General features: G+C 38.9%; 2 protein-coding genes across 8 annotated transcripts in view; one reads left to right on the forward strand and one right to left on the reverse strand.

Moving 5' to 3' along the window:
* PHKB (phosphorylase kinase regulatory subunit beta) overlaps positions 1–10,212 on the reverse strand; it is a 205,777-nt gene extending 195,565 nt beyond the window's left edge. For 3 of the 6 annotated variants that reach the window (XM_044987605.1, XM_044987603.1, XM_044987602.1), the window contains exons 1-2: positions 10,080–10,212; positions 7,247–7,359 (exon numbers count right to left, since the gene is read on the reverse strand). In XM_044987605.1, the coding sequence (XP_044843540.1) occupies positions 7,247–7,301 (55 nt within the window). In that variant the 5' untranslated portion in view covers positions 7,302–7,359; positions 10,080–10,212. Of the gene's footprint in view, positions 1–7,246; positions 7,360–9,892; positions 9,901–10,079 lie in introns of all 6 variants that reach the window. The other 3 variants (XM_044987608.1, XM_044987607.1, XM_044987604.1) reach the window with 3 other exon arrangements.
* A 135-nt stretch (positions 10,213–10,347) lies between these two features.
* The window catches only part of ITFG1 (integrin alpha FG-GAP repeat containing 1), a 195,347-nt gene continuing 179,141 nt past the window's right edge, over positions 10,348–26,553 (forward strand). The window contains exons 1-5 of one of the 2 annotated variants that reach the window (XM_044987616.1): positions 10,348–10,573; positions 14,857–14,926; positions 15,816–15,958; positions 17,637–17,694; positions 18,887–18,961. In XM_044987616.1, the coding sequence (XP_044843551.1) occupies positions 10,402–10,573; positions 14,857–14,926; positions 15,816–15,958; positions 17,637–17,694; positions 18,887–18,961 (518 nt within the window). In that variant the 5' untranslated portion in view covers positions 10,348–10,401. The remainder of the gene's footprint in view (positions 10,574–14,856; positions 14,927–15,815; positions 15,959–17,636; positions 17,695–18,886; positions 18,962–26,553) is intronic. The other variant, XM_044987614.1, reaches the window with a different exon arrangement.

The following is a 26,553-nucleotide window of genomic DNA, read 5'->3' on the forward strand; positions in this document are numbered from 1 at the left end:
AATCAGGGCTGCCACATGTGCAGGCATCTTCGAACAGCCAGGATGTACAGGATGACATCTGCATGTGCAGATGGATGCAGTCACACCCTGTGCAGCTGCTGGAAAAGCACATGACAGAACACATACTTGTGAGGTTACATAACTTTGTGATGGTTTTGTTTCCCTGTAGCCAAAGGTCGTTAGCTGTTTAATCCTGTGACAATTCACACATTACATAATTATAACAGGGCATCTCCACTGGGTTATCACCTTAGAGTAGGGTTTGTGTTGTGAAGAGTGGCGGCTAACTTGTAAAGTGGTCACTGGGCAATGCTTTTGTCTCAACTGTTCGCACTTGTTTACAAACTTCTGTTATGGAGAGCACTCAATCTCCCTTATCAACATTTGCTTTGGAGAGTGTGTGCGCAACTATTCTTTTTTTAACCATGCTGTCAGCAGCGCTAACTCATGCACTTAGCAGCTATTATAGAGTGCTAATCATAAGGTTGAAGCAGGTCCTGGTTGGAGTGTGGGGGAAGAAGGAAAGGCCGTTTAATCAGTGAGCAGTGAGCAGTCTGTACTGCTACCTGAACTGTGTTTCGTTTTTCTGCATGTGAACCTACCCATAAAAATGGGTATCTACCCATTTTCTGTATTGTGGGTTTTGCTGCTTTTAGAACTAGCAGTGGTTTCTAAATGCTCATAACACTAACTGCACTTTCCACATCCCTCCCGTGTATCCTTGGGACTTCAGGTATTTCTTAACCTGTGTGGGAAGAAGGTTGTGAGTATGGATGAGTCCAGGAGGCAGACTCTGACTCTGCTACTGCAGGAGGAAAAGTGAAAGGAGACATACTCTGTGTCAGCCATACAACAGGTGCAAGGAACATCACCTGGTGGGTTGGCTCTACCCTACACATTCTGGGGCAGAGCCACTTGCCTCTCTCTACACAAATATACCCTTTCTACCTGTGCAGGAATGAATTCAGCTGATTGGGGTGAGGCCACTTCCTTCTCATCTCTCACCTCCAACCCCAAAAAGGAGGTAGCCAGCAAAGGAGAATAAGGAGATGCATTACACCACACCTTACTTTCCTGCATGGGCAGGCAAGACAGGCCATAATCTGCCCCTTAAAAACTGGAAAAGCTAGAAAAATTAGGAACCTCCACCACTATGTTTGTATAAATGGAATCCAAAGCAAAATAACTCATTCTTCCTATACGTGCCACAAGTGCTTCAAAAATGGTAACAAACAATAGTAGTAAACATAGCAAGCGTACTGATTACATATGAGTGTCAGAAAGAGTCAGTTAAGACTAAAATTTTACATTATAGACAGAAAGCTTGATTTACTTCTACAATAATTGGTAAACAAAATAAAATACAAAATTACAGTAAAATACAAAAAGAAAAATTAAAGGACCATCCCACTACTTTCAATTTGCTGTTAATTAAGGGCTCAATCCTGCACCCACTGTAGTTAATGCACATTTTGCTATCAATCTAAGCCCCAGCCGTGCAAAATCTTATGCATATATTTAACATTGAAATCAATAGGATTGCTCATACCAGTGAAGTTAAGCACATACATAAAGGTTTTCAAGATCCGGGCCTTACACAGGAACAGGATATAGCCCCCAAAGAAGTAAGTGATACAATGGTGATAAAAGAGGACAGCAAATATCTTAGGAAATTACTATAAAAGAACCAGTTAATAAACACTTTGTCAACCATTTACAGGGTCATAAGTGTTTATCACGGGTTTCATGATATTCTTTTTTTAAATGCTCCAGCTTCTGGAGACATGCTATCATGTATCAGAGGGGTAGCCGTGTTAGTCTGGATCTGTAAAAAGTGACGAAGAGTCCTGTGGCACCTTATAGACTAACAGACGTATTGGAGCATAAGCTTTCGTGGGTGCATCTGATGAAGTGGGTATTCACCCACGGAAAATTATGCTCCAATACGTCTGTTAGTCTATAACAGGGGTCGACAACCTTTCAGAAGTGGTGTGCCTAGTCTTCATTTATTCACTCTAATTTAAGGTTTCGCGTGCCAGTCATACATTTTAACGTTTTTAGACGGTCTATTTCTATAAGTCTAATATATAACTATTGTTGTATGTAAAGTAAATAAGGTTTTTAAAATGTTTAAGAAGCTTCATTTAAAATTAAATTAAAATGCAGAGCCCCTGGATCGGTGGCCAGGACCCGGGCAGTGTGAGTGCCACTGAAAGTCAGCTCGCATGCTGCCTTCGGCACACGTGCCATAGGTTGCCTACCCCTGGTCTATAAGGTGCCACAGGATTCTTTGTCGCTATCATGTAATAATCTCCACTTTCATTTAAAAAAGAAAAAGGAAGTTTCCAGCCCTTGTGGTTGTGGAAAAAAGCTTGAAAATGTGAAACATAAACATTGAAAAACTAGAAAGTAAATAAAAGAGCCTATAAATTTAAAAAAAGAAAAATCATTATTTTAAAGCCAATCACATGATTTTTGGGGGCCCTGACTCATTATTTACGAACACTTAGGATTGACAATAACCAGCAGTGGGTGGCTAGTGAACTTTGGGGCAGGTGCGCTGTAGCAGAAAAAAACCTCACATGTATACAAATTTGGCATCTGCAATTAGGCACTTATGCATTATTTACCTATTTGGAATGTAATAGGGTCTCACTCTCTTGTCTCCAGGCTGGTATAGCAGCTGAGATAATACCAGAAGTGGCAGCTGCAGCAGCAAAAAGTGCCTACTGGACATTGCAGGAGAGTCAAGCCCCCATTTGGTCTGTGGTGTTGTTCAATGATTTCCCACAACTTTTCTCATCCAGACTGCTTGCAGCACTGCTGATGGAAAGTCTCTGCAGGACTCAATTGCAGAAGCTTGCTCTTATTCCTGAGCTTGGTTCCTCTGCTTATGGGGCAAGACCGGGGCAGCTCCAGGCCCCAGCACGCCAAGCGCGTGCTTGGGGCAGCAAGCCGCGGGGGGCACTCTGCCGGCGCCGCGAGGGCGGCAGGCAGGCTGCCCTCGGTGGCTTGCCTGCGGAAGGTCCACTGGTCCTCCACCCTCCACAGGCAAACCGCCAAAGGCAGCCTGCCTGCCATGCTTGGGGCGGCAAAAACCCTAGAGCCGCCCCTGGGCAAGACACAGGCTGTGGTGACTGTAGGGCTCTCTAGTGTGTCAGCGGAGTTTTAAAATTCAAAGTGTACTGTGAAGCAAGATCAAAAATTGATTTTGCCTTTTGTGTTTTACTCCTTTTTAATGTAAAACATGACCTCAAACACTGCCCTTCTTCCTGCATGTATTTTATGTCTGAAATATCAAACATCAGGAACACACTCACTTCCTTCTTTACTAGAAGACTAAAGGAGGGGTCTCACATCTCTCCATCCCCTAAACTGGGGAGGAGAGGGAGCGTAGGGAAGGGAGGGAATGTTTACTATTAGACAATCTAATGGTCCCCTCCAAACTGATTTACGGGGAAGAGACATCTACCAAACTACAGCTTTGCATCATCAACAAGTTCTCTGAAGATTTCACCAAGGTTTCACAACAAAGAGAGTGAAGACATTTAAAAAAAACCGTAAAACAAAATGAACACGTGAAAAGACTTGCAAGCTCTCTTTGTATATCAAAAAGTGCAAACATTTGGTTTGCATGTTTTGTTGTTCACACTTTGTAATTGTATACGCATTCAATACCTATTTTCTTATGTTCACTACCCCTTGAAAACTGAACTTTAATGTAAAAGGATACTGAACAACAATGTACATTAGGATCCAACACAAAAACTGGATCTAGTACATTGATGCATTACTCTAAGTTTTCCTCCAAAAAGACTGTGAAGTAATATCTATAGAACTAAATTATTAACTTACATCAGAAACGGACGTCTGCAAGTCAGTAACTAGCAGGATTTCAAGTGGCTTAAAACAGGGCATAAAAACATAGCATGTTGTCATTCTGATTTTGGAAATCTCTCATGAGAAGACATTCTCAAGATCTTTATTCCGACTTCCATGAAATTCTCAATTATTTTGGATATTACAATATATACAACCATATTTTGAGTAAAATATTAAGAAATTGACCCCCTACCCTTTCAGATAATGGCTCCTCTATACTTAAAAGTTGCAGCATTTGAAATGCATTATTCCTGAAGTCCAAAGATCACTAAAAATAGTGACAGTTTCCCACAGAAATTGGCAAGAGGTATAAAGCAGCACAGTACTGGTGAAATGGATTTCCCTAACAATGGTAATTTATTAATATGGAAATACAGTAGCATTCAGAGTTGAGAAATTATGGCTGTCAGTTATGATACTTTGATAAAGGACAAACATTTTAAAAAATAAGATTAACATGCAGGTGAAATCCACACATGCAGCAACGACAGAGAATGTCAACATGTTCATTGTGCCTTATAAACAATTTTTGATACTGAGAGAAACCACAAAATGGGTATTAAAGCCCTTCTAAAGGGAAGTTAGAGAAATATAAATTTCTGTGTTTCTAGCCATTGCAGATTGAGAAAATTCATGTCATTATGATACCACACTGCTTCCCCCCCCCCAACTCATTTCAATTCTAACATTATAGAAGACATTCTCTTCAGAGCAATTAGAGATACAAGACATTTGAATACCTAGGCTACCAGCTTTTTGACAGCGTAAGGTCAAAATTTTCATAGCTAGCTTCTGAATCCATATTTTCAGAAGCAATAATCACCCACAAATCCCCCCTGAAGTTAACGGTAGTTGCAGGTTTGTTTTTTTGGGGTTTTTTTTTTTTAAAGACACTATGAATTTTGGAGCCCAACTCTATGGATCCATATTTGAAAATGTTGGGAAAAATCATTAAGCTCTCATTCTAGCTGTGATTAAAATCATATCAGACTGGCATTGTGAGTAAAGGGAAGCAAAATGATAATCAGAATGATGTGATTTTAAGTTCACTATCTCACAAACTTATAAAAACAAATGCTGTACACAACTGAAAAACTGAGAACTAGATTACTTTCTCGATGATTACTTTCTTGATGATTCATAGGATATCAGATCTTAAATCTGTCACAGTTCCTTACATCTAGCACTCCTTTCTGGAACTAATACAAGATTTAATACAGAAAGCCCTGGACCTCAGACCAGTATAATTTTCATTTCCCAAAACTAGAACAAAGGCTAATGACTGTTCATGTTTTACAGTAACAATGTCTGTATTTCCTAGGTCATTTTTTTTTAAAACTTTTTTCATATTTTAGAAATGGTAATCACATCTCTAACAAGTTATTGTCACAGTCTAACCTCAACCCTGAGCTTTTCCATTATGAGAATGTCTGGCAATGATTTAAGATTCATAATAAATAATAAAAATTGAGTTCTGTGTCCTAATTGACTTCTCATATTGTAGGAAGGATGGAGTAGAGGCTAGGGAATGGGACTGGGACTTCAATTCCTGGCTCAGGCACAGATTTCTTGTGTGATCTTGGGCAAATCACTTAAGCTACACTGTGCCTCAGTTCTCTGTACATAAAATAGAGAATACCTAGTTACATCAAACTAATGTTGTGATGATAAAAAGCCACTGGGACATTCAGCCACTATGGTGATGAGAGATATACAAGTACTTAGATCAAAGCATTTACAAACATGCCACTCAGTGGTTAATACATAAACTATGTTCTTATACAGAGGGCCAAATTTCAACTTCAGATTTCTCAAAAGTAAAGTTAAATGTTTGCAGCTTCTGTTTTTCTCAAGGGAGAGTAAGGTTTTAGAACAGCAGGGTTGTTTTTTTGGGTTTTTTTTTTTTTTTTAATTAAAACGCTTACAGTATTTCATTACCAGCATCTGAAACAGGCAATTGACTGAGTGAACATTACAAGGTCAATTGGCAGGAAAAAATTACACTTCTCAGATGCATACCTAATCTGGTTACAAATGTTTTATGCTTACTTTAGCAAACCAAATTTTCAAATGTAAAATCTAGTACTCATGCACATTATGTAGATTTGCGACATGTCCTGTAAGACTGTAAGTCTAGAATTCAGTTAATGAATTATACTAATTCATAAATGTAGTTCTTATCTGTGGAAGACACTCAGATACTACAATTATGGGAAGCAGCATAAAGCCCTAAAATAGAGAGATATAACATCCTAGAATGCCTTACTTGCCCTGATAGCTAACTGAAGCTTGTAGATTTTTTTTTAATTGGTTCCTCTAATTAAACTGTGAAAATAATTTAAATAACTCAGTTTTTTTTTCCTGGTAAAAGATAATTATGAGTTCTCCTGAGTTAGTAATTGCAGTTTATGTTCTCCCAGGTTAGCAGATGAAGTTTGTTTGCAGTTTTGCATGGTAATTTGCTGCTTCTCATTACTGAAATATTTATTTTGGGAATGGTGAAAAGCTAATTCAGATAGCTTTACAAACAAGAATTCTTTGTAGTACTATCTCAGTATTACCTTTATTGATGAAACATATATTTAAAATTACTGCGAAAAGCGGGCTGCTTTTCCTAAACTTTGCTCTCAAGCTTCAGTTAGCTATCAGGGCAAGTACAATAGAAACTTAAGTGGTTCCTCCATTGGGATCCTTGCAGTGGACAGCTGAAAGCCTTTCAGATGCAATCTGACTGAGAGTCACCACTGAACATTTGTGCTACTAGTACAGTATCTAGTAGATTAAGCTAAACTGGAAAAAGGCACCCTTATTCTGAAATAAGAGTATCCACTCGTGGAGTTGCATATGAATAGATACTGTGCTTTAAATTCACACTGTACCTTAATCCAAATTTATTTTCAAGTGTAGACAAGCCTTAAGACTGTAACCAGCTATATGAGACATGCTGGGGGGGGGGAAGCTATTTGTGGTTTAACACTTAAAAAAAAGAAGCTAAACAATGCTCTAACAGCACCTTTGACTTAACTGTCATTACAAAGGAAAGTTCATAACTAAGACTGTCACCGTAAAAGAATTGACAAATAATAAACAACAAAAGCACACACAAAAACCCCAACACAATTAAGGATTTTTTTTTCCTTCTGAAAAATAAGAGATTTCAAATTTGGAAGGCTTCCCACACAAGAAACTCAAACCTTGGGCCTAAATTTTGCTTTAAAAAATTATAAATAGAAGAACTGGAAGTACAATTTAAATACTAAATACATATGCATTTTTATGTTAACATTGCAAGAAAGCAACAAGCAATCACACTTTTCAAAGTGGAAGATACAAAAACATAAAAAAGGAAAGACCATACACTTACCAAACCTTGAGAAAGTACGTGCAGAGCTGGCTCTGTCATCGTCCGAATTGGCCATTTCAAACTGATGCAGCTAATCACAAACGTCTCAGGCTAAACTACAGCAATTTTCAAAACTGTCCAGTGAGGGTTAGAAGCAATCAGCATTAAATTAGTGAAAGCAGTGTTAGCAGAATTATTAACATGATGCACTGGACAATCAAGGGAATAATTAAGGTCATTTATTATTTATGTTTTCCCTTTTATACCCTAAAAATTGGTTTTCTTGTGCCTTAATTTTAATAAACATCTAACCAAGTAACAGGACCTAGATTTACATCATCTTCCCATATTGAATATTATATAGAAGTAATATTACTTTATTTTGCAGTACAATTCCTGGTTACTTTATAACAATGCTTTGAATATTTACCCTTTATATGACCTGATCCTGCATCACTGAAGTCAATGGGAGTTTTGCCACTGATATCAATATGTGCAGAATAAAGCTCAAACATATTCTTCTCCAGAATTAAATAAATCCTTCATCCATGGGCAGCACTGAGCTACTGGCTTGGGGAGGCTAGCCCCCTGCCCATGCCTTCTGCCCAAGGCCCCACCCGCCTGTCTCCCCGTCAGAGCCCCCCCACGGCCACCAGCCCCTGCACTCTCCCTAAGCACTGGGCAACATGAGCACCGGCTCCAGTTGCCTGGAGCCATGGGCCATCTCCCCACATCTAGCCCCAGCCCCAGCTTGGGGCCGCGCCACAGGGGAAGAGCCACAGAGCACCGTCAGGAAACAGGAAAGGGCCCGGGGGGCAGAGCATGGACAGCGCAACACAGGGCTGTTTGGGGAGGCTCAGCCTTTCCTGGCCTGTGATACCCGCCACCCATGCCTTCTTTGTCCATTAATAGTAAAGATGTAATATTTGTGCTAAAATAAAGCAAGCAATACACTGTTAAACAGCTATTGCAACCCAGTAATCTTTAGGCTATAAATAAACTACAGGTTGGTTTCCTTCTGCAGTATTATACCATGATTAAAATGCTGAGAATAGTAATTATTTGAATTGGTGTCTCTTATTTTGGTGGGTAAACACACAAAAACAAGCTATTGTTTTCATAACTGATGTTGAAAACTACGCCCTGATCCTGCAGACATATCTGTGCAGGCAACCCTCTTATACATGTATAAAATCCTGCTGGGGTCAGTGAGGCTCTGTACAGGTTGGACTGCAGGACTGGTCTACTACTGTATTATTTGTAGTACATTCCTAATAATACAGCTGTAATCAATCAGTTATTTAATTCATCAGTACTTATAAGTTTTTGTTGGCAAAAATTCACTTTCACACTTTTAACGTGTAATTGGAGTATGTAGAGGTGTCTGCAAGACTGGGGCCTAAATGATATTTTATTTTCTAGGGGATACTGTAAAATGTGAGTCTCACACTTGTGACTGTAAACTTGAGTCACACTAAGTTCTGCACTGAACATTCCATTTAAAAACGTAATTTGTGTAAACAATTTTTAATTTCCTTTTAAATAAGCAAAAGTAGTTACATTTATTTCACAGTCAAGTATATGGTTAAATATGCATTTTCCATTTAGATAGGAACATTGACTGTAAAATTATGCTAAGTTAAAAATTGTCTTGCACATTTTGTAAGTTTAATTAAGTAGTACTGTGGTCAGCATTAAAAGTTGAATTCTTCTAATAACTATCTAAATGATAATACAAATATAGAGCTACAAACAAGCTTTTACAAAACCTAACTCTGTGGGTCACATTGCGGTGACAGCTTCCCTTTAAGGGAAGCAATTTTTAAAGTGTAACAAGTCCCTACAAACTATTTTGTGTTTATGGCAGTGGTTCATGTACTATTGTGGGCCGCATTCAATACTACCTATATGGCCCTGAGGATGTCACATGGGCTGCAGCCCTGTGCTGACTGAGCTGCAAGTGGCCCGCAGACCACAGGTTGAGAACCACTGGTTTATGGCAATAAGTTGTTAAGTAAACCAAGGATTTTCATCTCAGGGAAGTGGAATTCAAGTCTAATCTGTGGTTCTCAGCAAAATTAAACAAAAGATCATGATTTTGATGTAAGAATATATTAGTGGTTTCAGAATACATTACTGTTCAACAGCTTGTTAAACACAATGATGTGTGAAACAAAACAGTTTCGTTTACAACATGTGCTGAGCTGAACTTGATTGAAATTTAAATGTCTCATTAAACTCGTGAATTTAAAATGTCCCAGGAAAGTTATGCATCAGCAGAGTAGCAGATTTTTCAAATGACCTTAAAATTAATCCATAAGAATTTATTTCCAAACGAATGAGATCTGGTACAGTTTTTGTTTTTTACTGTGCAAAGAGTGAGGATGAAAAAACAAACAAAAAGCTTTAGGCTTTAGAAAGGGATCTAAACTTGAGCGGCAGGTAGGGGTCCTACATCTCTGTCAGTTATTGCGAAAGCAAGGACAGATGTAGTTTAATGGGGAAGTGCACCACGGGGCTAGAGAATGCGAGTGACCATAACCCCGAACAAACTTCAAATTTTCTCTCAGACTTTATCCGCGTCAGGTAAGAAGATGAGAAGAAAACCGTGCAACAGCAGCAGCACTTGTAACTTCAACTCCACCTCGGAGCTGCCCTTTGAGTGACCTGCGAAGCTGCCGGAGGGCCAAGCAAGCCAGAAATAGTGACAGCCACAGCTGAGGTGGGGGGAGGGGGGGAGAGAGCGGGGCTCGTTTGAGAGGTTAGAAGAACATGGCGAGGCCCATTCTCGCAGCGCGGGCGCAAGCAAACAGATCCCCGCAGCCCCCTCCCCGTCCAGGCAAAGGGGTCAGACCTGAGCGCTTAGACCGGGCTCGCAGCTCCAACATCCTCCAGCTCACGTCTGCCAGATGCGACGCCATGGCGCGGAAGAACCACCACTCGTACCGCTCCGCCTCCTCTTCCCGCGCGCCTGCTCCGCCGGGGAGAGGCCGAGGCTCTGTCCGCCGCTGTTACCTGGGCCGGCCGTAAACACGCCCACGACACTGTCGCAAATGTGTCCGTTCAGTCAGTCCGGAAGTGAAGGGGGGGGATTGTGACGGCCCCTCCCCCCCGCTGCCGTAAGTGATGCTGGTGGCGGCCGTGGCAGGCGGCGGGTGGGTTGGAGGTGCGGGAGGATGGGGTGCTGCTCCTTGTTCGCTCTGTGCTTGCTCCTGGGGCTGCTGAGGGCTGGCCGGGGGCTGCAGAACGTCACCGCCCAGCTCTTCGGGGCCGAGGCCTTCGGGACCCTGGCGGCCTTCGGGGACTTTAACTCGGATAAGCAGACGGACCTGTTCGTGCTGAGGGGCGGTAAGTGCGGGAGGGGCCGGGCCCCTGGGGGACTGGAGCGCGGGTGGGAGGACGTCCCGCCCCCCCCCCCCCGTCTCTAGGGCACTGGGGTAGGGTGGGGTGAGGCTGCCCCCTTAGCGGCGGAGATGGGGCACAGTCCACTGGTTATTGAAACGGCTTGAATGCCGCGGATCGTCTCTTCTCTTCTCACACCGCACCTACCTCTGTGGTCTCTGAGCCCCTTAGCTGAGGAGTGGTCGGGTGCACCCCATATGGGCAGGCCCCTCAATTCTGTTTATCTAACGTAATAAGGGAGTAAGTAGTGGGTGTAACTCTTAAATATTAATGGTCTTGATAGTTACACAAGTTAATTCCCAATTGTATCTATGATCACAAAATAGGGTGTGAATATTAACAAGTCCTTTGGCCAAGGGCTTCTAATCTCTGTGAAACAATACTGACATTTTTGTCAGGGGATCAGTGGCTTATATTCTAAAGCAAGTCATAGCCTTACCCCACAATCAGCATTATACTGAAGATGCATGTAACAAAAATTGAAGTAATGTTATGTTTTCTAGGGGAATTAGCTCAGGTGGTAGAGTGCTTGTTTAGCATGCGAGAGGCAGCAGGATCGATGCCATTGTTCTGTGGGCAAATATAGTGCCCATCTATAAAAAGGGAAATAAGGACAAAACAGGGAGTTACAGATCAGTCAGTTTAACTTCAGTACCCAGAAAGATAATGAAGCAAATAATTAAGCAATTTGCCAATATCTAGAAGATAGTAAGGTGATAAGTAACTGTCAGTATGGATTTGTCAAGAACAATCATGTCAAGCCAATCTAATAGATTTCTTTGACAGGGTAAGAAGCCTTGTGGATGGGGGAAGCGGTAGATGTGGTATATATCTTGACTTTAGTAAGGCTTTTGATACTGTTTCGCATGACCTTCTCAGAAACAAACTACGGTAATACAATCTAGATAGAGCTACAATGGGTGCATAATTGGTTGCAAAACCGTTCACAGAGAGTAGTTACCAGGGGTTCACAGTCAAGCTTGAAGGGCATATTGAGTGGAGGTCCTGCAGGGATCAGTTCTGAGTCTAGTTCTGTTCAATATCTTCATCAAGGATTTAGATAATGGTATAGAGAGTATACTTGTAAAGTGTGTGGCTGATACCATGCTGTGTGGGGTTTCAAGTGCTTTGAAGGGTAGGATTAAAATTCAAAATGATCTGGACAAACTAGAGAAATGGTCTGAAGTAACTAGGCTGAACTTCAATAAGGACAAATGCAAAGTTCTCCACTTAGGATGAAACAATCAGTTGCACACATACAAAATGGGAAATGACTGCCTAGGAAGGAGCACTGCAGAAAGGGATCTGGGGGGTCATAGTGGATCACAAGCTAAATATGAGTCAACAGTGTAACACTGTTGTAAAAAAAGCAAATATCATTCTGGGATGTATTAGCAGGAGTGTTGTAAGCAAGATGCAAAAAGTAATTCTTCCGCTCTACTCTGCGCTGATTAGGCCTCAGCTGGAGTATTGTGTCCAGTTCTGGGTGCCACATTTCAGGAAAGATGTGGACAAATTGGAGCAAGTCCAGAGAAGAGCAACAAAAATGATGAAAAGTCTAAAAAACATGACCTGTGAGGGAAGATTGAAAAAAATTGTGTTTGTTTTGTCTGGAGAAGAGAAGGCTGGGGGGGGGGGGGGACATAACAGTTTTCAAGTACATAAAAGGTTGTTACAAGGAGTAGGGAGAAAAATTGTTCTCTTTAACCTCTAAGGGTAGGACAAGAAGCAATAGGCTTAAATTGCAGCAAGGAAGGTTTAGGTTGGACAGTAGGAAAAACTTCCTAACTGTCAGGGGGGTTAAGCACTGGAATAAATTGCCTAGAGAGGTTGTGGAATCTCCATCATTGGAGATTTTTTTAAGCAGGGCTTTGAAGCAGAGCGCGGAGCAGCTCCGGAGCAGTGGAGCTGCAGGTTTTTGCCTGGAGCGGAGCCGGAGCACAGCTCCAAAGCCCTGTTTTTAAGAGCAGGTTAGACAGACACCTGTCAGTAATGGTCTGTAACAGAGGACTGGACTAGATGACCTCTCAAGGTCCGTTTCAGTCCTACGATTCTGTGACTTTCCTAAGGTGTAGGAGAAATATCAAGCAGTGATCATTTTTGTCTTGCTCCTCTGAGGTTTGAAACCATTTACAGTATCTTTCTTGAAAGAACTCTTTAAACATACAATATTTAATATTTTAAAATTCTTAGGCATGTAACATCATTTTAATTTATTTTTAAATAAACTTAATGATTGTGAAATGAACTAAATATCTAACTGTGAAGACAGAAAATATGCAACATGGGTTGTGGCATTGCAAGCTTACTTATTGGTCTTGCTAATATATCGCCCTATTGTGGGAAGAAGCATCTGTGAGGATTGTAGGGTAAATCACTTTCCATTCAGATTTGGCCTTTTCAGACTGCCCTGGGATTGTAGTCTAAGCGAACTCTTGGTGTCAAATTGTATAATAATTTATGATAAGAAAGTCCATCTGCTGGGGTTACATTTCATTTAGACCAAATAACAGCTGCCAAACTGTAACAATATTTGATCACTACTGCATATTTACATCAGAATCAAACCATTGAAGTTGAGATGAAAGACTTGTTTTCATGCTAAAAAAGGAAATTGAGAAATCATGGATACATAGAAGTGGCAAAATACATAATTTTCTAATCAAATTTCAGTGCTTTTTGCAGATGCCAAACTGCCATGTTAAAAATGGAAGTTTTTGTCCTTCACAGCTATAAGATATTTACCCTGCAAATGACTGGAGTTGTGTTCTGCTCATTCAACTTTTCAGAAAATTGTTCCCAAATATACAATAGCAGCAGCAAAGGTGTGAATTAATTTAGAAGTTTAGTTGGAGTGTTTAAATGTTAGCAGTCCTAAACATGGCTGTATGGAAGTACTCAGGTGGAATATGCAGTGAACAAGTTTTATTTTAGAGTTAAAAGGAATACAGATAATTGTGTGATTGTATTAGAAGATATTTGATGTTTGGCTCATTATTTTTCATATATATGTATGTAAACATTAAGGTTTTACATAAGATGACTAACTTACGGTTGCTTTTGCACAGCAGAATTGCATATGCATGCTCCTCTTTTCTGGTTTGGCATTATCTGAAAAAGTCCATCTAAAATAAATAAGTATTGCTATTTCCAATTGGATTATTTAAAATATCTGAACTTTAGATTTCATTGACACAAGGCTTGCAAAATACTAAAATAACACAGCTTTTTTTGGCTAATAGTTATCTGAAGACCAGTACAAAGAGGGGTTGGTGGGCAGGCTGCTACACATTGGAGGTACTGTAACACTAGAGCTCCAGGAGCAGTGCCAGCTCCAATAATTCTCAGGGTACTTTCGGCCGCCAAGTGTTGCTTCTAGAATACTGTCTTTGGATTGAGTGTCCATTTTCTAGATTAGTTTCAGACTAGAGTGACTGTGTGACACCTTGCTTCCCACTCCAAGATATCTGGAAGGAGAAAGAACTTTCTCTTACACCAGAGCTAAACATAAAAGCTGGTGAAACATGTGTCCTACTGGTGGGGGGGGGGGTGTGGTTTGTTTGTTTTAACTCTGGCTTTCAAGTTCTATCATCAGAATAGAGAAGAAGTCTAGCTGCTCCTACTGCATCAAGAATATCTAGATTGCAAAGTATACTGGTGCAATGCACTGCAAAAAAACAAAATTGGCACTTCTATCTAGCCAATTTTCAGACCCAACATCTCTAATTCTACTGCAGAAATAGAGAAGAAATCTAGCTGCTTCAGGTATGTCAAATACATCCAGACCTTGGTGGAGCAGTACCACAAAAACCCAGAACAGTCACCTGGATCCTTCTGAATCTAGGCAGTTTTTGCCCCTGTAGTCACATCCACTGACTAAAACCCAGGATAGCTGCTCTGATAGCTGCTACAAAAACCTGGATCAAGCATCTGGATGTGACTGGAGCAAGAATGTGGGGGTTTTCGGTGTTAAGTTCACTTCAATTTGAAATGCAGCTCACAGTGCCCTGATGAAAAAAAATATTCCCCTACTACCTCTCTTTTGAAGCAGAAGGAAATTAGACTTGATCACCTTTGAATATTTCTTCGTTAGCTGAGAAGAGCAATTATATTTGGAGGTGCAAACAGTCTCAACCATACCTTGTAAATTTTATGTTCATTCTCATAAAACCAATGTCTTAATAGGGTTTATTCATTAATTTAATGCTATCTATATGCTTCCTTTTCAGGCAATGAATTACTTATCTTTCTGGCAGACCAAAAGGAGCCGTATTTTAAACCCAAAGTCAAGTTGTCAATGTAAGTATTGATACGTAATATCTTAATGATGATGTAATGGAAACATTTATTTTGGTTAAGACTGACTAAATTGGAAGCAAGATTCATTGGGAGCATGATTAGGATTCTTTCTGGGTTGTTTTTTTGTCTGTTTAATTGCATGGTTCAGTTTGTCCATAGAATTCAAGTTTAAACTTGAAAGATGAACTTGCTGAATCATGTCATGAAAGGCCATTTGGTATTTTTTGTACTTGCTTAGATTTTATGCATCCTCTGAGAGAAAGTGGGGAAATAAGGACTTTGTAATCTATAGGATTTATAGATACATTTCCTTTTTTTGCTTTTCCTTCTAAAATGGATGAAACAATCTCAGCTTCACTTATTTAATGCAGAATATGGGCCTAATTTCTAGTTCCGTACAAATGCCCACCTATTGTGTGCACAGAAAACTGAATATTCTTATTTACATCTTTCATACGTGCATGTAAAACAAAAGAAGAAGGAATAAGACAGCGAAGGAGAAAAGATGGGGCTTCCTGAAGCCACAAACTACAGTTCCGGCCCCTACTGCTTAGACATCATGTTTTATGATCTAGCTACTGGGATCACACTAGGTTTCCTTGTGTCTAAAATAGAGCTTTTAAGGGCCTGCAGTGATAAGTTGCTATGGTATGGAATTAGTAAGGTTTTGTAAGTACTGGGAAGTGCGAGAAAGAGCGTATAAGATAGGGTTGGAGAATGTCTGCCAAGACTTAGGGCTAAAACTTTCATCCTACAAAATTTCATGTAATATTACCCATTACAAAAAGAAAATAAATTATTAGTCTATAGATGTTCAATATTTTAGGGGCCCACAGATTTTAATCACACATCCATTAGCACATTTAAATGTTTAATTTTATAATTGTAGAAATCAGGGTGTAATAACCAGTGTGGTTCCTGGAGATTATGATGGTGATTCACAAATGGACGTCCTTCTGACAACACAACAACAAAATCATGTCACTGATGAACTATCAGTTATTATTTTCTGGGGACGCAATCAAACATTAGGTAAGTTGGTGTTACTGTTAAATAATAATAAAAAAAAATACTTAAGTTATAACTTACTGGACAACATAACTATTATTTGTGTTTATAACAGAAATACTGATCAAGCATCTATAGCAGATCTTCAGTTTCACATCTGCATAAAACTTTGGAATAGAACTACAGTGGGTAGGAGGGTTAAAAAGAGACTGATTTTTTTTTTTAATGGAGTAGCAATAGCCAATTCACAGTTCAAGTTGGAACTATTTTTTTTAAATATAAACCAGATTTCCTCCCCCCATCCCCCGCTGCCTCTACCCTCTCCCAACTTCCCCACATCCTTAACAATAATTATTTTTATCCTATTTTATCCTAGGCTAAAGTTTCTCTGGGGAAGATGCGTAAGAAATAGGATACAGTATTATGAAAATTTACTTCTCCTTCATTTGTTAACATTATCCTAACATTTTTGGGCTCATGACATTTAATAAAATGGTTTGGTTTAGAAATTCCAAGTTTATTCGATTTTTGTTGACCTTGCTGAGAAGCAGCATTTAGGGGGCAGGTTTAGGGAGGGACAGGAAGGCTAAAGAGTCTTAGAAGCAATGTTTAAACAGTCAATATTTGTCAAGTATAAATCAAGCTGCTACTGACTTCAGGTACTGTTGCTGCCAGGCGGAGTCAGAAGTGGGGGGAATGGATTGTGAAGTAGCAGACTGGGGAAATGGTTTGGAGCATGTCCAGGAGAGGACATGAGATGATAAGAGGATTTGAGAGGAATATGAAGGGTTGACATGGAGTGAGGCACAAACAGGAAGATGCAGGCCTCCTTGCCAGTTGGCTGAGAGGGGATTCAGGGGACCTTGAGAGCTTGGAGAATGAGAGGCATAGACTGGTGTTAGTGGAAACGTTATATACCTACACGAGATAGAAGGTGTGGAAGATGGAAGGGTGGGGTACTAGTGCACACCCAGGAAGTGGGGGACAGAAGATGGGAGCAAATGGAAGTGCAGGGTGAAAGGAAACAATATAACTGACTGCTCTGAGCAGGGATGGACAGAGGTATGCCAGGGACAGTTGGATGTGGGGTTTGAGAGGTCTGTGGGGGGAGCAGTGCAGGACACCCAGCCAGTTTACACTTCCACATAGTCTTCTCATGGATAATTACTCCTTCCAATTTACCTTGTGCTACAGTCTTAAATAACACAGTGAATCAAGAAAACTTTTCAGGTACATTTTGTGCAAATGTTATATCTGGACATGCTTTTGTCCCAGCAGGTCCAGATTATCCTTATTAAACTCATTTTCACTTTCTTCAATCTACATTTTAGTATTAATTTATAAGATTACTAACCTAGGTAGAAATTGACTTTTGTGGTAAGGGTTATTTTTGTAATTTTGTTGAGCCAGCACATGGCTATGGATAGGTAACTTCCAGAGCTGAGTCTTTGAATTGCCTTTCTTTTTTGTGCTGGCAGTTAGAATTTACATGGAGCTCAAAGCAGTCAGTTATATTGTTTGTGCTGAAGGCTGGCTGTGTTTTCGACAATGGCCAACAAACAAAATCACTGGCCAAAAAACAAAATCTCTAAATACCTTTGGAAGACCTAAAGTTAATAAAGAATATATTAAAGATGGCTGGGTGTCTTAATGTCACAAAATGTGTGCAATTTAATCAAGTGAATGCTTTTTCTGTTTTCAGATTCTAATCGTAAGACTGTGTTAAATAAAACTTTTCATGATGAGCCTCTAATTATGGAGTAAGTACGTATGACATCTTACCTTGAACAAAGCTTGCAGAAATAAATTGGAACATAAATGTTAAATATTTAGTGTTTAAATGTTTAGTTTGTTAAACAATGTCAAATTAAAACACCAAATATTTTACATCTGAAATGTGCCCGATACTAAAAACACAACACAAAATCATCCCGGCTGCAGGCTGTCGCATTTCCTTGAGGTGAAGTCTCGTGACTCGCAGCCTCTAGACCAGGCATTTAGGCTGCAATTTACTGTGATCACCTCAATAGATCTGTCTTAATTCTGTATCTGCAGTCCTGGTCTCTCAGGGACAAGGACAGGGTTAACAAGTGATTAGTGTTCATAAAACACCAGCCAGTGTTCATAAAACCAAGTATTTATTCAGAACAAAAGCATTACAGAGAAAACAATAAACAGCTTACATGCATGCTTACGAGATAATACTTGTCTGCAACATAGGCCCCTAGTAGGTTTCATAGTACTCCAGGTCCTCTCAGGAGGTCTCTGTCTCTTGTCATAGTCTCATGGGGGGGGGTTGGCTTATAAACAAACCGGCTTATGATCGAGTATGTATGGTATGTCATCTTTGTAACCTAAAATAAGCAGCCCTTCTGCACAGCCACAGTGATTAGTGAACTCAAATTTCATGTTTGCTGAGGCTGTTTACTTCAGTGTGTGTTGTAGGCAAGCTTAGAAGTCATCATTGACCTAGGAGAAGTAGGGTGGGTACCACAACTGATTGGACTTGTGTGGTGATTGTTAAGGTAAGAGGGTTGAGGAGAAAGGTGGAGAGATCTGCTAGAAGGATGGTGGCTGGGAGATAATTAATAAATCATTTTAATAGGTCTGGTTAGAGTAGGGATTGTGGGTGTATTGATTTAAACTTTCCCTTTGTTTTTTAGTAGTTTACATTTAACACAGTATTGCACTGTATTTGCTTCCCCCTCCCCCCTTTTGGTGCCTGATGGCATACTTCTGGTTCCAAATGAGGTGTGTGGTTGACTGGTCAGTTTGTAACTCTGTTCATAACTCTGATGATCTACTGTAGTGCAGATTAGAACTGAATCTTCATAGAAGAATGCACAGAATAAAGTTCTTAAAAGTCCCAAATACAAAGGGATGATTTATAATAGTCAGACTGAAAATTGTTAATGAAGGATAAGATGACACAGCCTGTTTTTACATTTTCAGCTTCAATGGTGATTTAATTCCTGATGTCTTTGGTGTCACAAATGAATCAGATAGGCCTCAGATACTGATAGGCAGGTAAGCTAAAATGTTTACTTATTTACTAGCATGTAACGTGAATTTTTATATCAATTGTTGGCACACCCTATTCTACTGTCAGTGTAAGTGCATAAAATCTCCATGTTGAGTGGGTGGTGTACAGACATGGAGCTCTTGTTTTGACCCTTTTCCTCTTGATATCTGAGGAGCAATGTTCTGTGTACTCTGTGGCACATAGGATCTAATTTCTGTGCACTTCTGTGTAATAAACTAGAAATTCAGTGGCGGTTTCAAGAACCTAAAACTTGAGTAATGGTGGCATATGAGAACGTACATGGTGGTTTCTTGCAGTTATTATGGTGTACAGTGGTAATGAATTCAATTTCATTTATTTTTGTAGAACATAGATGCCAGTGTCTTTTTGATTGGCACTGTACAAATATGTAAAAAAAAAGACTCATCTGTGTACACACTGAAGCCTAAAACTTATATTTGGTCTAATACACCACAAGATTCCATTCATGTAAATGCAAAAGTATGTCAACAGATACCAGTGGGCACTGCTGATTAGGGAACAGACATGAAAAATGTGCAATATTTTTCATGTGCTCAGGTTGAGGCATAAAGTGTGTATATTTTTTACCTATACAGAGGTACACTTGGCTGATTCAGAGATTAATGGTAAAATATTGCCTAAAGATGAAATTTGTTCCTGATATTGTGTTGCCTGAAACCTTTTGAACAAATTTTAACTGAGTGAATGCTGTTGGTTTTTGTTTATAGCGATTACTGTTGGACTAAGTCTATAATTGTCTTGTTTTCTTTTCCTCTCTTCCACTTACTTGGTTCCTTGTGGGAGTAGTCTCCTATATTAACATAGGCTGGGGCTCTCTTCTGCACCTTCCGCCTACACTACAGCAAAAAAACAAATGCGTGATATGAAAATGTTAAGTTCCTCCATTTTTTTAATTTATTTTATTTGCTTTTAAATATTCAATACTAATTTCCGTGCAGTAATACCTTGTAGAATTTTAGCTTTTGAAATTGCCTTATTTAAGCAAGAGGCAGTTTACAAGAGAACATTTACTTCCAAATTTGTGGGGGGGTTGTTTTGTTTTAAAAGCTTTATTTGACTCGTTTTTAAATACTGTTAGGTGGGTGTGTTGATGTAGGGAGAATGTATGAGTCAGAATTAACAGTTCCATATTTATTCAGATACGGTTTATATCTTTCTTTTCCTAATCTTATATATTTGCAGGGAAAACAACTTGACTTAATTATCCCAAGACTGTTCTCTAACCTCTTTATTTTATTTATTTATCTTTTTTTTTTTTTAGGGGTTTCTATAGCACCTATCATTATAGTATCTAATGTTCACCAAGTAAAATATATCTGCATAGAGAAACTATTATGTATAAGAGGGTATATGTCTAGGGTCTTGAATGGTAGATATATGGGGTGAGTAGCCTCTCCCCCCTCCCATGTTACCCAGGATACACTCTATATTTAGTGTGCTAGTTCTATAAGAGCTATTGCAATAATGTCATCTCAACCTGGGAATCATACCCCCAAATACTTCAAGCTTCAAGAAAACTAATAGTAAAGAACTGAATTCTTTTTCTTTGGGAATTTAGATAAAAAAACCCAAGCTTCAAGTGCAGGCCTGTCTTAAAAGAACAGAAATCTAGCAAGGAAGAGAGATGCTTTTTTCCTCAGAATTAGCACAGCAGTGAAAAAATAAAAGCCCTTTCCTATATTTGTATAACTGCAAACTTATAGTTGTGTGTCTCGTGTTTTAGCATTTCAAGAGCAGTGGAATGGAATATGAATCTCTTTAATAAAAAGCTGGTTTCACTACAAGACTTGCTAGTGAATACCGGAATAAAAAATTGAACTTGATCTGGGATTTTTGGTTATACCCTGAACAAAGGACTTTCTTTGGTGATTAGAATATGTTGTAGACATGGCTAATACAGTAAAAGCAGGATAAAAGAACATGCATCCCCATCAAACGGTACAGACAGTTTAAAAAATATATAATGCCTATAGGGAAAATGAGAATGAGAAGTTAGCTAAGAAAACCAATAGTAAATAAATGGTATTCTTTTTCTTTGGGAATTTAGATCAAAAACCTATTTGGCACAGTATGCTCTCAGATACTTAAAACATGGTCCTGGTTCTGAGCTTCAGAAATTGGAGGAGCAGCTCACAGACTGTTCACCCTTCCAAAGTGCTAGTTTATATATCCTACCTGGTGAAGAAAAGGATCACTTGAGCTAGTAATATCTACTGTGACTGGGACTTACCAGGCACATCAATTGGAGTCTGGGTTACTAGCATGACCCTTCCATGAACAACTGTTAAGTAGGGTATGTAGGGCCTACACTTCATATTCTTTACCAAATTATATGTGGAAAGTGTTCTGGTTTCTAGATAGAGGAACCTCATTGAAGATAGAAAGTCTGAAGTCTGTATAGAATAGAGATCTCTATATTAGGCAATTAGGCTCAAACTCAGAATTTACACTTTTACCTTTTACAAGAGTATGGTACAAATTGGAAAGATAGCAGAAAGGGATTTTAAGGGGAGAATTGAAGGAGGAAAGAGAAGCTACATGGCCTATGTGATCAGGGAATTTTTTCTGGGTTTAGGGGACTGCATGCATGGGGACCAAGGTGATTATTGGAGGTGAACATGAAGGAACTGTGAATATTAAAAGCAGCTGCGTGTAGGTCATGACTAGGAAAACTGGGAGATGATCAAAGATGTAGGTAGAGGCAAAATTGTATAAAGCTTAGAAGGTAGAATAAAGTTTTTGAATTTGAAGCAGAAAGAGAGAAGTTAGTGAAAGGAGGGGTTAGAGTTGGCTGAACCATGTGACTTTTGGTTGTGACTGGAGAAGTGCTAGGGAAGACATGCAGCACAGAGAAGGCTTGAATAATGTAATTTGTTTCATATTTACATCAGATTCATTTTGCACATTACATTACTCATTCATACTCAGATCAGATTCATTTTGTACTTATTCTGTTTTTAAAATCCATAATTACTTAGTTTATAACTTAGAACAAGGTATAAACATGGGGTTCTCAAACTGGGGGTCGGGACCCCTCAGAGGGTCGCAAGGTTATTACGTGGGGGGTCACGAGCTGTCAGCCTCCACCCTAAACCCTGCTTTGCCTCCATCATTTATAATGTTGTTTAAATAGAGGCTTGCTATGTGAAAGGGGTCACCAGTACAAAAGTTTGAGAACCACTGGTATAAAACCAACAACTTTTGGGAAATTAACTTCACAAATTTAAAACTAATTAACGATAAATGCATTAAAATTCTCTAGACAGTCCTGCACTTAACTTCAATGAGTTGAGTTCATCAGAGTTTTGTGCACATAAAAGTTGAAGAACTGAAGCATTAAACTGGTTGGTGATATAAGCTAATGTTCTTCTTCTTGCATGGTCCATACTGCACCTTGTAACTTGCAAAACTCTTAACAACCAGAGTTCCTGGATTACCCAAACTAGCTCTGGTTCTCACTTCTACTTCTCTTCTGCAGGATTCCCGAGATCTGCAGAAGGTGGGGGAGTATCAAAAGTTATGCAGCAGAAAAGCAGCAGAGACAGCCCACTGTTGTGTGCGGCTCAGGATTTCCTCAGGAGAGGGCTATATATGCTGCTTTTCTTCTGCGAACTTTAGCCCATCACAGTTTTCTTTGTGAACTCTTTTGAGCTCAGCACATGAAGCTTTCTATGTGAATTGCTAGTAGCCTGGTACATGAAAAAACCCCAACCCATTGTATATTTTCTTTTTTTCTCAAATTTTTTTTTTGAAGTTTTGTGGGCTTTCTTAACTTACAGAGAATATTACAGTAACAAAACAGCCCTATGTGTTTAAAAATGTGGAAATGACCAGCTAAAGTAATTTATATAAATATTCTAGTACATTTAAATATGCAATATTTAGTTTATACCCAACAATTTAATTTAAAGTTTTAATTTTCTAAAGAGAATTTGACTGACTGTGCAATTGATACTGCATGATTAGTACAAAGTTTATTTAGTTTGGGTGTACTTACTTTAACTCAGTAAAATGGAATATTTAACACTTTGCCTGCACAAAGGTTAAGGGGAATACCTGTTGAACAAGTCTTAACCTGTTTAGAAAATCAAGCTGTATTCTCTGCCTATTATATTGCTACCCTGTACAGATAACATATATCACCTAACTCATTACCAGTGGAAGAAAAGAAATAACTGCGAAACAAGATTCTACAATCAGAACATAGATAGCAACTTGGTTCGTGAAAGTAGAAATGAACACATCTCACTCTTTCACACCCAAGCAAAAAAAATTCAAACTTGGTTGCCTCCACTAATAGTAATGTGAGTACTTTGCTTTAGGCACCTATGTACTAATATGTGCATCTTTAGGTCTGATCCTCTCATGTGCTGAGTTCTTTCAATTCATGTCAATTTCATTAGGCGTTTAGGACACACAGGCTCTTAGATCAATTGTGCATTACTGTTACATCATTTCACTGGTACAGCCCCCTCTTCTGTTCACACCTCTGTTTTTTAGTAATGTCTGCTTCAATTAAATCATAAGTAATGAATAGCAGTTTTGAGTCTCAGAACGTGCTGATTTTGTGACTTTTAGATAATACCGGTACTACAAAGTTCCAGTTAATATCTGATTATCTATTTAGTAGTTTGTATTAAGATGAAAACGTACAATGACATTTGCTGCATAGTAAATTACAGATGTAGTTAGTCTCTGACAGCTGTTGGGGGAGGGGGTTTGTGTGTATAATCAACACTGATGCTCATCACTGTAAAAGAAATGGTTTGTTGTGAAGTGTTTTGAATTTCCCTGGGGCATTTTTTAGCTGTTATGTCAAGAGAAGTCCATTAGAACTAGAAAAGTCAATTGGATTATACCTGTTTCCATAGAAACAGTACATCAGCTGTTCTAACTTTCATCTTCCTGGACCTTAAGCAGTGTATAATTAAATAATATTTTAATCTTGATATTAGTCTGATATGTTGTTGTCAAAGATTGACAGTGAGAGGTTTTAGAAAATCTGTAACCCATGTACTTAAAATGTAATCGTTGCTAGTAGCATCATTTTAATATCATTCTCAATAAGAGCATTTCCCTTTACTAGAGGGTTAGTTGAAGATTTATAGATCTTTTTCGATAAACAAAGAATTACAGTATAGGGCTGGAAACAATATTTTGATTATTTTTAAATCCTTCAAAGGTATAATTGGAAGTTCTTATGCCCTTCTAAGAGAGATGTTTTTGACCATTAATCGCTGCTTGAATTTTATCAAGATGACTTTTATTTAAATCTGATTTATGGAACAAAGCCTTAAAATTCCCCCCAAAGGTGCTAATGACAGTAAGTGTAACCTTGCACTAATTATATTGGAAGATTTTTATCAGCTTTCTAGGAGAACAGCACAGTTAATATTCTGTGAAGAAATACTTATAACACTGTGTTGATACAAAGAAATATATTAATAGTTCAAAGAAAGGTTGAATGTTATAGGTCAGAATATAATCTATGTTTGATGATGTTTGGAAAATGTAGCTTTATTTTATTTCCTTACAAAACCAATGTTTAGTTTTTAATGGAAAATGTTTAGGCTTGTAATGGAGATTTTAACAATTCTCCATTTTCTCAATTGTTGTATAGTTCTCTAGAAATAAATGTTCTGGAATATAATTTAAATCTTTTTTTTAATTGGACAGGATGATTTTGTTTCAAAGTTTCATAGTTAAATCTTAAATCTGTGGAAGATACACTTTTGGATACTGATATTTGCTGATCTGAACCCTTACAATTACAGAACTATATTGGGTGTTGAGGAAAACCTAATTAGAGCTATGTTTGAAATAACTGAATCACTAATAACACCCATCATGTAGTGTCTGATTAACATTGAGTTGGATTTTTACCAAATGTAATAGTTAAGACTTCTGTATATGAAAAATAACTTCTTATTCAAACACCGTCCTTTCAAAGGCTTGCCATGCTGGAACCCTAAAGCTTGGAAATATTTCTGGATATTTGTTTGATTGAAAAACATGAACCAGGATGGTGATGTGGACGTTTTAATAAGTGCTTGGAAATAAGCCCCCCTAATTAAACAAACTGCAGCATGAATGAGTAGAAATGTAGCAAAAAGTAGCTATTCACGGTGAATTAAGGCAGCTGTTTTCTATGATCACCTACAGTACAATCTTCAGACATTTCCATATTAAATACAATTTATATAATCACAGGTATTTTTTTTTCTAGTTCTGTTAAATAATTTCTTTGTAGTTTCCATTTGAAAGTATGATCCATGGGTAGAAAGTTTAGTTTTCAGAGATTGACATGAACAATATGTTTTAATCAATAACTTCTGTATACAAGACTTGATTTTCTCCCTTTTTGTTACACTAATCTGAGCTCAAAGGAGAGCAGGTCACCTTTGCTCTGAATTGTAACTGTTACCACCAGAGTAACTTTACAAATATGAAGACTTTCTAGATTGAAGAAGATAGGTGGATCTGTGAAATGATTTGGAAACCCACTTGAGTGAAACAGTGGTTCTGTCTCTCTCATTCAAAGATAGACTCTTTTAGATAACAAAAAATAGTCATGCCTGTGGAAAGTAGCAATAAAGAAGGCATTGGAGGAAGAGCTTTAAAAGCTGAAACTGCCAGTGTTCAGTATTCACTTTAAATATGGTCATTGCATTACCTGAGTTAAGCGTACCCTGCTTCTTGCAACTCAGTTCTCGTTGCTAGATTGTGTCCAGACTTATTTGGAAGTGTAGTATTTATTCATTGAAGGGAAAAAAGGACAAGACATACAAGGAATGTGACCTAACTAGGCTGCAACTTCACTAACTTAACATCTGGGAAATTATCAAGCAGTGACTCTGGTGCATACCTTCCTCTTGTAATCTGCACCATCTGAGGGCTTTGCTACACAATTTACAGCGCTGCAACTTTCTCACTAAGGGATGTGAAAAAACATCCCCCTGAGCGCAGCAAGTTTCAGTTCTGTAAAGCACCATTGTTAACTGCACCAGCGTTGGGAGCCAGGCCTCTCGTGGAAGTGAGTTTTTTAGAGTGCTGGGAGAGCTCTCCCCCAGCACTCTGCTGTGACTATGCAAGCCACGTTAAAGCGCTGCCGTGGCTGCACTTTAGCATTGCCAATGAAGACTAGCCCTTAGTCTGGGCTACTACCATTCCTGCAGTCTCTAGACCTTTAACCTGGTTCCAGCAACACTGTTGTGATTCCATCACCCTCCCCCTCAGACAAGGGTTGAGGATATGCTGTGGGTGGGGATGGCTGGCTCCTTGCTGTACCAACCATTAGGAGCCCTTGTCTCTTCTTCTGCCACCATCTTTAGAAAATCTCCTCCCCTAATCCTTATTTCAGTTCCAGTTCATCCATGAGGTGAATCACATGTGCACTGGTCATATGTTGAGCTGCAAAAACATGACCACTTTACTACCTAAGCTACCCACCGGATCTCTGGCTTGCTGACAGGAAGGTTAAAAAATCCACATCTCTCAGGCCAATCTGATAGTCAGGAGAAAAAGTTTTTCTCAGCCCCAAAAATGTGGCCAGCAG

This window comes from Mauremys mutica, chromosome 14 (genome assembly GCF_020497125.1).
Source record: "Mauremys mutica isolate MM-2020 ecotype Southern chromosome 14, ASM2049712v1, whole genome shotgun sequence".
Classification (NCBI taxonomy): Eukaryota; Metazoa; Chordata; order Testudines; family Geoemydidae; genus Mauremys; species Mauremys mutica.